The following is a 15187-nucleotide window of genomic DNA, read 5'->3' as shown; positions in this document are numbered from 1 at the left end:
CCCCAGCCCCCGAGGCCATACTGTTTAGAGGTGAGCTTTCCTTCTTGATGCCAGACAAGGAGAAAAACGTGCTAATTTGCCTTAGATCTCCTGGTGCTAAGTTCTGGGGAACAAGGTGGAGCCATAAGGTTACTCAGAGAAAGTCACCACTAGGGAGACTTATGTACTACTATTCGTAATACTTTAAACAATAAAATAAAATTTTTAAAAAAACTACTTAAGACTTCACAATTGGCTCTTGTAAGCCAGAGAGAGAGCTAATTCCAGCATACCACTACCTAAGGGCCAACCTGAGGAAGTCTAGGTGATTAGGAGAATGACACAGGGAGACAGGTGGGAGGACAGTGACAGCACTGATTCTGAACCTGAAGAGGCTTAATTCCCTGGATACAGCTTGGTACAGACTGAGGATCTGCTCCCATATCCTAAAATGGTTTCCTCCCTATTGAGGGGTCCTGTTTCTGCCTTCCCATTTGAGACTGAGTCTGTGGTCTCATCTCCAAAGAACACAAAGCTTCTGATGTCTCAGGCAGCATGACCGCTTGGAGATTGGCTCTCTAGACTAGGGTTCCTCAAACTACGGCCCACGGGCCACATGCAAATACAAATATTGTATTTGTTCCCATTTTGTTTTTTTACTTCAAAATAAGACATGTGCAGTGTGCACAGGAATTTGTTCATAGTTTTTTTTTTTAAACTATAGTCCGGCCCTCCAACGGTCTGAGGGACAGTGAACTGGCCCCCTGTTTAAAAACTTTGAGGACCCCCTGCTCTAGACACACCAAAGGGTCCTTGCAGGGTTGGGATTGCAATTTTAAGCCTGTAAACTTCCTCTGATGTTTACACACAATAAAAATGTGTAACATACAACTAGAGAAAGAACGAATGTGAGGGTCTTCCCACTGCAGCTGCTCTTTAGGAGCACTAACTTAACTGATTTAGGTTGAAGCTAGCACCTTGGAAGCAAAAAATTAAAAGACTTCTCCAGAGTGATGTCAGCATCAAGGCAGCTTAAAGATATCCATCATTTTGTCCCCCAATTCAACAGCAAATATTCAGCATCTATCCATGAACAAAAGTGCTTATGAAATCCAGTACCATATGCAACGGGACCTGGAAGGAGTCTTGCTTACCTGTGCATCAGGAACTAGGCAGACAGTCATAAGCCCTGGCTATGGACCATGTGCGGCCTATGAACTGGCTCCAGCACCTCTTGGTGTGGTCTGGGAGCCACTGACTTAATCCCTCACAGAGGAGAGAGTCTTTGTGAAAGGACATGTTTCTACAGAATTTCCGGGACTTCATTGAATTTGGATACACTAGAGTGGGTAAAAGAAACAGATTGACTTTAACCATGTCACCCATCACCAAGGAGACACAGATTAGTGCCAACATAGATCTTCCTTGGGGCGGGGAAAGGGATAGCATATGAACAAATACCAGCATTCCCAGCTGTGTGAATGCTTCCTAAGGGATTCCTTTATCTTCACCCCATTCAGCGTACTAAATCAGGGGCTCCAAAACTGGAGTGGGGTAAGGTGGGTGAAAAGAGTCTAGGAAAATAGCAGATCGAACTCTTGGAGAACATTAAAGACACACAGACCATGAATATGTTGCAAATTCTACCCAGAAGTCTACCCATGACCTACTGGTATTGTCTCACCCATGAATCCCTCCAACTGGCCATGAGCACTCCCCGCTCTCTGTGTGCCTCACCCATATACCACCCTACTCCCATGGCTAACTCCCTTGCATGTTTCCAGCAGCAGCATGAGCAGGCTTTGGCAGATGGCTAATGAGCACATGCAGAAAATCAGTTAAAGCAGTGGGCCAGAGAGAGACCACAAACTTGAGTTGTAGTGCCATCTTTGGGAAAAGAAGCCGTCTGTACTCAGTCTGCTGCTTCTCAAAATTCAAAGACTACATATACGATTATGAATTCTGCTACGAGAGAAAGCAAGTAGCATGGAGCAGATGTATTCACAGGATATCCAAGAAAGCCTCAGAATTCCTTGTAGGGCTAATGGAGATATTTCACTTATGATGGAGATGATTGCTACTTCAAAAGTGAAGCCAGTAACACAAAATTCCAAGGAACATTTAAAAAGCAAGGAAATAAATACAGTAACCCAACTCAAAGAAATGGAGATCTCTGATTTATCATATTAAGAATTAAAAATAGCTATTTTAACGAAACTTAATGAACTACATGAAAGCACAGAAATTAGGGAATTAGGGAAACAATACACACACACACTCACATTGAGAAGTTTAATAAAGAGACAGAAATCATAAAAAATTGAAAAGAAATTTTGGTGCTGAATAATACAATGAATGAAACAAAACAAAATGTAATAGAGAGCATCAACACAAGACGTGATCAAGTAGAAGTAATCAGTGAGATCAAAGATAGGATCTTTGAAATTATCCAGTCATAGGAAAACAAAGAATGAAAAAGAGAGGAAAAAGTCTACATGACCTAGGAATATTATAAAAAAGATCAATTCGCAAATCATTGTATTTCCAGAAGGAGAAAGAGGGAAAGGGAGACAGAAAGCTTATTTAGGAAGAGCTGAGAACATCTTAAATCTAGGGAGAGATTTGTATATCAAAGTTCATAAAATTCCTAAGTCACCAAAGTCAACTTAAAAAGATCCCCTCCAAGGCACATTTAATAAAACTGTAAAAAATAAAAGCCAAATTGAGAATCTTAAAAGTAGCAAGAGACAAGAAGCTGCAATTTATTTTAAGGCTATCTTAGCAGAAAACTTACAGGGCAAGAGAGCATGAACGATATATTCACAGTGCTGGAATAAAACCCTGCCAACCAAGAACACTTTACCCAGCACTGCTATCCTTCCAAAATGAAAGGTAGATAAAGACTTTCCCAGACAAACAAAAGCTGAGGGAGTTCATCACCACTAGACCTACCATACAAGAAATATTGAAAGGAGTTCTTTAAACTGAACATGAGAACATATGAAAATATACAACACACTGATAAAGTTAAGTATATAGTCAAATTCAGAATTCTCTAATACTGTAATATGGTGGAATATTAAATACTTAACTCTAGTATAAAGGTTAAAGTCCAAAAGTATTAAAAATAAAATATCTATAATTTATTAATAAATACACAATATTAAAAAAGGTAAATAGTGACATTGAAAAAAAAGTAAAATTTTTGTATGTGATCAAAGGTAGTTGTTATCAGCATAAAATAGACTACTACATGTATAAAATTTTATGTAAGCCTCATTGTAACAACAAAGCAAAAACCTGCAATAGATCCCCAAAATATAAACAAAAAAGAATATAAGCATAACACTACAGGAAATCAATAATTAATAAAAGATGGCAGAAAGAGATAATGAAAGGAATAGGGTATTACAAACAAGAAAACAATAACTCCTTACCTATCAATAATTACTCTAAATGTAAATGGATTATTTCTCCAATCAAAAGATATAGAGTGGCTGGATGAATAAGAAAGCAAGACCCAACTATATGCTGCCTACAAGAGACTCACTTCAGTTCTAATGCTAAAGTGGAGAGAGAAGGGGAAAAATGATATTCCGTGCAAGTGGACACCAAAAGAAAGCTGGGGTACTTATATCAGAGAAAATAGACTCTAAGCCAAAAATGGTAACAAGAAACAAAGAAGGTCATTATATAATTATAAATAGTTCAATTCATCAAGAAGATATAACAATCATAAACATAAATATAAGCATATATAAACACATATATGTATATTTACATATATTTACACACACACATATATATATAGATATATATCTATATATATGTGAATATATATATGTATCCAATATATTAGGCTACTTAAATATATAAAGCAAATAGTAAAGGATATGAAGGGAAAAACAGAGAATACAAGAATAGAAGGAAACTTTAATACCCCAAACATTGGATAGACCATCCAGACAGAAAATCAACAAGGAAACGTCAGACTAGATTGATACTTTAGATCAAAGGAACCTAGCATAAATATACAGAACATTCCATCCAACAGCAGAAGAATACACATTCTCCTCAAGCACACATGAAACATTCTCCAGGACAGATTACACATTAGGTCACAAAACAAGTCTTAGCAAATTTAAGAAGATGAAATCATACCACGTATCTTTTCTAACCACATGTTGTGAAACTAAAAATCAGTAACATTAGGAAAACTGAAAAATTCACAAGCACGTGGATATTTAAAAACACTCCTAAACAACTAAGAGATTAAGTAATAACTAAAAAGAGAAATAAAAAACATCTTCAAACAAAAATGGGAAACAATATACCAAACCTAAGGGATGCTGAAAAAGCAGTTCTAAGAGCTAAGTTTATAGCAATAAATGTCACAGCAAGAAAAAGAGATCACAAATAAGCAACCTAATTGTACAACTCAAGGAATGAGGAAAAGAAGATTAAATTAAGCCCAAAGTTAGCAGAATTAAGGGAATAACAAAAAGCAGAGCAGGAACAATGAGATAAAGACTAGAAAAATGATCAGAAAAGATCAGTAAACTAAGAACTGGTTCTTTAAAAAGATAAATAAACCTTTATCGACAAACCTTTAGCTAGAATAAGGAAAATTGAAGACTCAAATAAAATCAGAAATGAAAGAGGATATATTATAACTAGTAACAAAAATACAAAGGATCATAAGGGACTACTATGAATAATTATATGGTAAAAAAAATTAGACCAATAGAAAATATGAACAGACCAATAAAAAATAAGGAGATTGAATTAATAATCAAAAACCTCCCAACAACAAAAAGCCCCAGTTCAGATAGATTCACTGGTGATTTCTACTAAATATTTAAAAAAATAAAATCAATGCTTCTCAAACTCTTTCAAAAAAACTGAAGGGGAGGGTACACTCCCAAATTCATTTTATGAGTCCAGCAATAAATATCCTGATACCCAAATCAGACACTACCAGAAAGGAAAACTACAGACCAATATCCACAATGACTATAGTTGCAAAAACTCTCAACAATATATTAGCAAGCCAAATTCAATAGCACATTAGAAGAATCATATACCATGACCAACAGAATTTTTCCTTGGATAAAATTTCCTTGGCTGGTTCAACATACTCACATCAACAAATGTGATGCACCACATTAATTAATAGATATTAAAGACAAAAATCATATTATATCAATAGAAGCAGATAAATCATTTGACAAAATGCAACATCCTTTCATGATAGAAATGCTCAAAAAATGGGGTATAGAAGAAACACGCGTCAGCACAATGAAGGCCATACATAACAAGCTCACAGAGAGCATCATACTCAACCCTGAGTGGTTAAAAGATTTTCCTCTAAGATCAGGAACACATACAAATGGCCATCAGGTACATGAAAAAATGCTCAACATCGTTAGTCATCAGAGAAATGCAAATCAAAATTACAAGGAGATATCACCTCACACCTGTTAGAGCAGCTATCATAAAAAAGATAAAGGATAACAAGTGTTGGCAAGAATATGGAGAAAAAGAAACCCTGGTGTGCTGTTGGTAGGAATGTAAACTGGTACGGCCACTATAGAAAACAGTAGGGCTGAAACCCGTTTGGCTCAGTGGATAGAGCGTCGGCCTGCGGACTGAAAGGTCCCAGGTTCGATTCCGGTCAAGGGCATGTACCTTGGTTGCGGGCACATCCCCAGTAGGAGATGTGCAGGAGGCAGCTGATCGATGTTTCTCTCTCATCGATGTTTCTAACTCTCTATCTCTCTCCCTTCCTCTCTGTAAAAAATCAATAAAATATATTTTAAAAAAAAAGAAAACAGTAGGGAGGTTTCTCAAAAAATTAAAAGTAGAGTTACTATATGACCTAACACTCCCACTTTTGGGTGTATATCCATTCATCAGTAGAAGAACATTTGAGCTATTTCTACTTTTTGGCTATCCTATATAATAAGAGAGAGACATGCAAATTAACCATCCCTCCGCTATGCTCAAGCCACACCCACAAGCCATGCCCACCGCCAATCAGGAGCGAGTAAGCAAATTAATTCAACTAAGATGGCAGTGGCCATGGAGCTGGAGCGAGCAGGAGGCTTGGGTTGCCCCCAGCGATGGAGGAAGCCAAGCTTCCCGCCTGCCCTGGTCAGCCCTGGGCTACGCTCAAGGCTACAAAGTTTCAATTATAGAAGATAAATAAGTCCCAGAAAAAAAAGGAGGGGCGGGGAGCTTGGGTCGCTGGGGGGCATGGCCAGCCTGAAAATGGCCATCAGCCTCTCACCCAGGCTGGCCAGGCACCCCAGTGGGGACCCCCACCCTGAAGGGGGTGTGACCAGCCTGAAAAGAGCCATCAGCCACTCACCCAGGCTGGCCACACCCCCATGGGGTGAGGGTCCCCGCTGGGGGGCTTGGTCAGCCTGCAAACAGCCATCAGCCCCTCACCGAGGCTGGCCAGGCACCTCAGTGGGGACCCCTACCCTGAAGGGAGTGTGGCCAGCCAGAAAATGGCTCTGAGCCCCTCACCCAGGCTGGCCAGGCATCCCAGCGGGACCCCCACCCTGAACTGGGACACCCTTCAGGGCAAATAAGCCAGCCCCTACCCGTGCACCAGGCCTCTATCCTATATAATAAAAGGGTAATATGCAAATTGACCCTAACAGCAGAATGACTGGGAATGACTGGTCACTATGACACACACTGGCCACCAGGGGGCAGACGCTCAATGCAGGAGCTGCCCCCTGGTGGTCAATGCACTCCCACAGGGGGAGCTCTGCTCAGCCACCAACCAGGCTGATGGCTGCCAGCACAGTGGTGGCGGTGGGAGCCTCTCCCGCCTCCTCAGCAGCCCTACGGATGTCCGACTGCTGCGTAGGCCTACTCCCTCCTGACAAGTGGACATCTCCCGAGGGCTCCCGGGCTGCCAGAGGGATGTCTGACCGCCAGCTTAGGCCTGATCCCCCGGGGAGTGAGCCTAAGCCAGCAGGTGGACATCCCCTAAGGGGTCCCAGAGTGCGAGAGGGCACAGGTTGGGCTGAGGGAACCCCCAAGTGCACAAATTTTTGTGCACTGGGCCTCTAGTTTTGAATGATGCTGCTACAAACAATTCTGTACGTGTTATTGTGTATATGTGTGTTTTTAATTCTAGGGGTGGAACTGCTGGGTCAAATAGTATTTCTATATTTAACTTAAAAATTTTTTTTTAATCCTAACCTGAGAATGTTTTTGTTTGTTTTTTTGTGGTTTTTAAGATAGAGAAGCATCCATGGGAAAGAGAAACATCAATTGGTTGCCTCCTGTACATACCTCAACCGGGGATCAAACTTGCAACCAAGGTATGTGCCCTGACCAGGAATTGAACTTGCAAACTTGGTGTGTAGGATGACACTTCAACGAACTGAGCCACCTGGCCAGGGATATATTTAATTTTTGAGAAAATGCCAAACTGTTTTCCAAAGTGGCTACGCTATACCATTTTATAATCCCACTAGCAATATGTGAGGGTTACAATTTCTCCACATCTTTACCCACACTTGTTACTGTCCCCTTTTATTATAACTATCCTAGCAGGTAGAAAGTGGCATCTTGGTGTGGTTTCGATTTGCATTTCCCTACTGACCAATGATGTTGAACATTTCACAGGCTTATTGGCCTTTGGCTATCTTTTTCAGAGAAATGTCTATTCAAATTCTTTGCCCACATTTTGGCTTGGATTATTTATCTCTTTACGCCTGTCGGAGTTCTTTATACATGCTGGATACAAGTTCTTTGGCATAGTATTCTAAAAAGCCTCTGCAGTGATTGTTGTACACACCACGCTTGAGAATCACTGATCATATTATCAAAAGCCTCAAACTCATCATATTATCAAAATAAGAGCACTTTTGATTACATGTTTTTTAAGAAAAGTAATATTCTTTAAATAGTTTTACAGTTTTGGCAAATAATGAGAAGTGAGTGCATGAAGAATAATGAATCCCTAAACAAATCATCCTAGAAGTAAAACTGCTAAATCCCTACCTTTGAATGCTTTTCAATAAACTGGCACAAAGTCTTTCTTTTTAAAATAAAGGTCAAATATTGTTCGTTCTCTTTATTGTCCTTCTCACCCTTTCCTTGGGTGTGGACTTCTAGGTCTACAGCTGGCACAGCTGAGGGTGTGGGTTTCATCTTTTTAAATTCCCATCCCTGCCTCTGCTCTCAGTAAAGCCCTCCTGGATAGACACTGCAGAGTCAGGACACTGTAGGGCATATCCCGAGTGATGGGGTCACAGGGCAAGGCTGGTACAAAGTGGGGAAGACAGCCTGAGGGGTCATGAAGCGCCAGGGTGCAGTGGGGACAGTGCTGGGCTGGCGGGCACCAGGACTGCCTGCAATGAGAGCTGCTCCAGAGCTCCAAACACTGGGGACATGCAGAAGAGCAGACCCAACAGGCAGGCCTTGTGATTTTTCCAGAAAAGCTACCCATTCAAATTGTTATAGACACTTTCCTAATTTTTAAATGTTAGCCATTAATACAACAAATGTAGTCATAATAACCTAAATCACATCACGGGAAAACACTGGGCAAATCTAAATTGAGAGATATTCCCCCAAATAACTGACCTGTGCTTTTCAAAACTGTCATTGTGATGACAGACAGACACACAGGACACTGTTCCAGATTACAAGAGACTGAAGACACGTGACACGTGAGCTCACTGAATGATCTGCATTTCCATCCGCTCTGAAGGGCATCACAGGGACTATCAGTAAAATCTGAGCAAGGTCTCTGGTCAGATAACAGGATTGAGCTTGACTCAACCACTGTGCTAGTTACAGAAGACAACATCCTTGTTTTGAAGAAATGTACGCTGAAGTATTTAGTGGTGAAGGGGAATTACGTCTGTATCTTATGCTTAAATGGTTCATAAAAAATACATAACATATATGCAATATATACGTATCTGTAGATAGACATAGAAAAAGAGCAAAGACAATAATACAGAAAATATGGTACAATGTTAACATTTATGGAATTGGGGTACTTATAAGTTTTCTTTAAGTGTGAAAGATTATTAAAATAAAAAGTTAAGCCGAACCAGTTTGGCTCAGTGGATAGAGCGTCGGCCTGCGGACTCAAGGGTCCCGCGTTCGATTCCGGTCAAGGGCATGTACCCTGATTGCAGGCGCATCCCCAATGGGGGCTGTGCAGGAGGCAGCTGATCGATCTCTCTCATCGATGTTTCTAACTCTCTATCCCTCTCCCTTCTTCTCTGTGGAAAATCAATAAAAAATATATTAAAAATAAATAAATTAATAAATTAATTAATTAACTTTTTAAAAAGTTAAAAATTATTTTCCAAGTCAAACAAAATGCATCTGCCGGTAGGATACTGGTTTCTAACGTCTGGCCTCTGGGAACTTAGGGTCTCAGAAATCCCCCCCCGCCCCGCCCCCCCGGCCCAACTGGCATGCCTCAGTGGTTGAGCCTCGACCTATGAACCAGGAGGTCATGGTTCAATTCCCCATCAGGGCACATGCCCAGGTTGCAGGCTTGATCCCCAGTAGGGGGCGTGCAGGAGACAGCCAGTCAATGATTCTCTCATCATTGATGTTTCTATCTTTCTCTCCCTCTCCATTCTTCTCTGAAATCAATAAAAATATTTTTGAAAAAAGATGCCTAAAAAAAAAAGAAAAGAAATCCTCCCTACATACTACTGGAGGATCTTCTCCTCTCACCCTAATTTTCACCCCTACCTCTAGAGACAGAGCAAAGAATCCACAGCAGCCTGGGCATCTGGAAGGGCCTCACAAAAACCTAAAATCCTAAAGCCAATTAACACGGGAAGGGGTGTGATGCCACAGCCCGGAAGCTGGCGTGGCATGCCACCTGGAAGGGCATGGAGGAGGAGGAGGGTATGACAGCTCCAGGAGTGCCTGGCGAAACCTGGAACAGCAACGCTTATTTCTCCCATTTCTGTCACTAAGCGTATCCCTGGGTGGACTGATCACCAACCTCACACACGACAGCATGATTCTCCTTGTCTTGGGCCTCTATTAGTTCAGCCAGAAAGTATTCGCCATAAGTTGCTCTCAGAATTGTGTCATGTTGCAGAAATATTGGCATGAGGTCATCATGATCTTCCACCCTGTTTAACAGAAAGACTTAGGATCAGTGTTCTTTCTTAAAAAGGAGTACCTGTGTGCCAGACCCTGTTCTAAATGCCAGGAATACAACAACATGCAGGTGAAATGAACTTCCACTCTAACAGGAGAAACAAACGATAAAAATGTAACAAACACAGCACTTCACACATGTCAACAATGATAATGCTTTGGGGCGGAGAGTGATGGGGTCGAGTGGTCAGGAAAGACCTACCTCCTGAGGAGGGACGTCAGAGTTGGGACCTGAATGAGGAGAAGGAGAGGAAGCTATGTTGAGACCTGGGGTAGAAACTTCCAGCAGAGGGAACACACTCAGCATGTTTGGCTGTGAAAGGTAGAGCAGCTTGTCATGAGCCAAAGGTCAAGATGCTGGGAATAGCATTGCCCAAATGTTTTCCAAAGAACACTACTTCTATGGCATTGTCCCCAGGATCCTCTTCCTCCCCCCAAAAGAATTCCTGCCATATCTCGACACTTCACATGGAGGGGGAAATGCTGATTTAAAGGCAATGAAGTTCTGCTCACCGTCCATTCTCAGGACCCTCTACAGTGACCTTGACAACCAATGTGGGGGGGAGCGGGGGGCAGGGGGGGGTAGAGGGAGGACCCAAGAACCATATTTATGGCAGCATAGTGATGCTAGCCTTGGACCCATTTTGCTGCCATATTTAACATTCTTTCCTTTTTAGTACATTCTTAGTTATATTTAGTGTTCTATTTTATTCTCTAGGATGTTCTTATACTTTTATCCTGATGCTTTTCTTGTTAAAAGTATACACATTTGCATTATTTTTTTTGTATGTATCTCATTTGGCTACTAACCTCCCCCCATTCATTTTTTTACTATGGCATCTTCATTATCCCACTTTATCTTTACATGTTCTCTTTGATATTAATAGTAGCTCCTCCTATGGAGTGATTAGTATGTATATAAAGCTCAGGGCTTTATCCAGATGATCATGGCAACCGCAGGAGGTGGGCACCATATCACTCCTCAGATGGAGGAGAGCAAGGCTCATGGGGATGATGGAATGCTTTGCCGGAGACCATAGAAACAGGTGGCAGCTGAGCTATGCTGAGAACTCGGGTCAGCTGATCTGGACCCAGTCATCACATGCTACACTAAGCCAACAATGCACTTCAAAAATCTTCCTTTAAATCGACATTCCTTTTGAAAACTGGCAGCAAGAAGCACAAGCAGTTGAGAGACTTTGGCTCAAGGGCAAGAGATCAACACTGTGGATCCAGCCAGCCCTGCCACAGCTCCTCCAACCCTTGCTGGAAAAAATCCCCCCAATCCTGCTATAGCTCCACCCTACAAATCTAAAGGCTTTAAACTGGAACACCCTATGCACTCGGGATAAAAATCTCCACCCCCCCTCGCAGGATGAAACCTTTACCTCTTGTGACACAGGCGTAACTTTTGGGATAATGATGGTTTTTCATCAATAATAAGCATCTTGATGGAAGAAATACATATTTGAAAAACTAGGTCTCTGCCCTATAATACCCGAGAGCTAAAGAGAGAGCCAGTCAGCAGACCACGGCACAAGAAGGAAAATTACAACCTCATCAACACTTCCTGGAAGGAGAGACAGCAGGGGGTCCTTATCCAGGCAACCAGGATATTGGCTTGTTATACTATCAACCTGGGTATGATGTCACCCAACCATCTCCTTCCACATGCCAGGGCATCAGGAATCTCTAATGGTGAGTGGAAAATAGAGAACCAGAAACAAACACCAATGGTGTTTGTAGGACACACATGACCATTTCACGAACTATTTCAGCCCTGCACTCATTTTTTTAAAGTAGTTCTTGACCTACTGCCCATCTATTTTTGTGTGTATGTCACCTTTGGCTGGGATGTACTCAGGCCCTATAATAAATGTGTCAAAGGCTTATGGAGTGCTTTTGAAAAGATTGGAGAATAAACCATACAGTGTGATGGTCACAGCCTGGGCTGGGAAGCTAGAATGCCTGCGTCTGAATTTAATAGCTATAACCTTGGGCAAGTCACTTAACCTATGTCACAGTTTTTTCACCTGTCATAAAGACAGTAAATGTTAAACTAATAATAATAACAGGTTATTATCATTAACACTATTATTACTTAGGTAGGAAGGGTCAATAAGAACAGTTATAGAACGTTGATTAATGCATGGAAGAGGTTATCACTACAAAAGCTTGAGTTATTGCACTAGCTGCCCCTTGGCCATGGTAGGAATAAACTCATCCATTCCATCCACGATCACTAATCTGCTTAAAATCCCACTTTCTTCACCTCACTCCCTTACTCAAAAGCTTTTGCCAGTCTCCACCTGTTTCTCGGATGAACTAGAGCCCTGAGCCTCATTTCTGATGCCTCCATCTTTCCATCCTCAGCACCAACAATGAAACAAGTTGATCTATTCATTGTTCTTAGAAAGGGACCTCACCATCCTCCCTCCTTCCGCCTCTTTTCCTCTCCAGCACTTTGACCCCTCACTTATTCCAAATTCTAGCATCTTTCAAGGCTCACCTACACCTCACACCCTCCAGCCTTCTGTCCTAGAAACCCCATGACAGGGTCACCACTGGGTACTCATTGACCCAGGAACATGCTCTTTGGGGACAAGGCGGAGTTCTGTGTTGGTTGCTCTGTGACGAAGACTCTCCTTGACCCAACTCTGGCCAGGACACTGAGCCCTCTTCTCAACAGGCCTCAACCTTGGCCTGTAAAGACCTGAATAAACGCTAACATATTTTCTAACAGCTTATGGCTACATCCCTAGGATGACCCTAGCCCCGCCCCTTAAAGTGTCTCCCGGAGAATGCTTAAGGCCGCCCAAAAATGTCCTGTTTGTTCCAGCCGACACCTGTGGATAGGACGCCTGTCTCTGTGGGAGGGAGGGAGTCTAACTTCAATACATGCCAGTTAGCAAACTCAGGTGGTTTTCACTTGGACCAATCCCCCCTTCCCACTTTATTTTTTTTTAATTTTTTAAAATATATTTTTATTGATTTCAGAGAGGAAGGGAGAGGGGGAGAGAGAGAGAGAAACATCAATGATGAGAGAGAATCATTGACTGGCTGCCTCCTGCACGCCCCACATTGGGGATCGAGCCCGCAACCCAGGCATGTGCCCTTGGCCAGAATTGAACCCGGGACCCTTCAGTCCGAAGGCCGACGCTCTATCCACTGAGCCAAACCGGCTAGGGCAGCCCCCTTCCCACTTTATATAATTTTTCCCTTCCCTGATCCTATTGGGCCCCTATCGACTCCTCCTCCTCCATTTAAAACTCCTACTCACCTCTGTACAAATTGAAGTTGAATTCAGTTTATGTTGAACTCCTTTCCCTATGGCAATAGTTATTACTGATTAAAATCTATCCTTACCACTTTAACCAGTGTCTGGCTTCGCTTACATTTCACATCTGCACGCACTGTAGCCTGCAGCGCAGGTGCAACAACAATGGCCAACATGGATGGGATCCTTATCACATGCCAGGACCTTGTCCAGTGTTCCGCAGGCACTGAAGTGCCGTAGCTAAGCCTGCTTTTCAGGTGAGAGACATGCGGCCTGAGAGGGCCTATCTGGGAGTGGGCCCACAGCCCCACGCTGGCAGCTCCACAGCCCTTCCACTCAGCCTCTGACTCCACTTGCTGAGAAACCTGCCCAGGCACTTCAACATTGTGCATCTACAAAAGGGCCAGGGGCAAGGATAGAGGGGAGGATACAGTGTGGTGATGCAAGGGTGAACTGGACACCCTCAAGTTCAGTCTCTGGCAGGCAGTAAGCCCCCAGCAGCGTTTGCTCCTGGGAGACTTCACACACCCCTGTCCCGTGCCAGGAATCACTGTCAGCTGACTCGACCTGAGCACCCAGGACGCCAGATGAAAGAGCTCCTCTGCATTCCAGAAACCACTTGCTTCCCCGCTTAGCAACCTGCCGAGAGGGTGCTAACGGCTCTAGCCTTGTTGGCTCAGTGGCTAGAGCATCAGCCTCTGGACTGAAGGGTCTTGGGTTCAATTGTGCTCAAGGGCATGTACCTCAATTGCCGGCTCGATCCCTGGCCCCCAATCGGGCACCTGCTGGAGGCAACCAATCGATGTGTCTCTCTCACATCGATGTTTCTCTCTCTCTCTCTGTCTCTCCTCCTCCCTATCACTCTAAAAATCAATGGAAAATATCCTTGGGTGAAGATTAATAACAAAAAAAGGATGCTAACAGAAGTGGCTTTACTCTGTAACGAGTCCTGGATGATACTAGTTTTTTTAAAAGATTCTAAGAGAGAATAGCCAACAAATCCATTTTCAAACATTATGAGAATCTGCACCAATATTTAGTAAAGAGACAATTATTTGAAATTATGGGAAAATAACCCAATATCCTAATAATTTTCACTTTAAGTTGATCAAGACTGCTACAACCCAGGGAACTCCAAAACAAACTGTGTACAGGGCCTTATCTATATGATGCACACAAAAATATTAACCCATGGATATAAAAATTAGGGATAAAAGTTCAGAGACACGCAGGGCTGTAAGACTAATCAGGAGCCCTCAATAGCCCATTAACAAAGTTATCCATAATCATATACCTCAATACTAGTTCTTCTGGGAAAAATAGGAGGAATCACAGGTGATTCCTAAATTGTGGCGCTCTAAAGAGTCTCTCCCTTAGCCCTTCCCCAAAATGGGTACAGAGGAACTTGTTCTGCTAAATGCATTCCTTGGGGTAATTGATAATTTATGAGCTTGCATCAGCCCCCAGTGCTAATGATAAAGGATGACATCAGCCTCACAGAGTCTCAAATAGCACATGACAAAGTCTAGCCCCACAGAAACAAAGCACCCTGGCTACCAAAAACAATCCATCCATCAACTCCGCTGTGAGCACCGCCTGCCATCAGGAGCAGAGCCAGGACTTCCTGTGAATTCCTTCCGCACAGGAGAGCCAGGTGCCCCTCACCTGAGGCACAGCGTGTCAGCAGTGATGACTGGTGACTGGGGAAGGCCACAGTTCACCAGCATCAAGTACAATGGGAATGGCCCCACTCTCTGTGAAAAGCTG

General features: G+C 42.6%; 1 protein-coding gene across 1 annotated transcript in view; it reads right to left on the bottom strand.

Annotated features, from left to right (window-relative positions):
• The window catches only part of CFAP61 (cilia and flagella associated protein 61), a 230857-nt gene that overhangs the window by 196473 nt on the left and 19197 nt on the right, over window positions 1-15187 (bottom strand). The window contains 1 exon segment of the mRNA XM_015572036.1: window positions 9983-10115. Within this exon segment, the coding sequence (XP_015427522.1) occupies window positions 9983-10115 (133 nt within the window).

Source organism: Myotis davidii, unplaced genomic scaffold (genome assembly GCF_000327345.1).
Source record: "Myotis davidii unplaced genomic scaffold, ASM32734v1 scaffold608, whole genome shotgun sequence".
Lineage (NCBI taxonomy): Eukaryota > Metazoa > Chordata > Mammalia > Chiroptera > Vespertilionidae > Myotis > Myotis davidii.
This window is presented reverse-complemented; position numbering and strand designations above follow the sequence as displayed.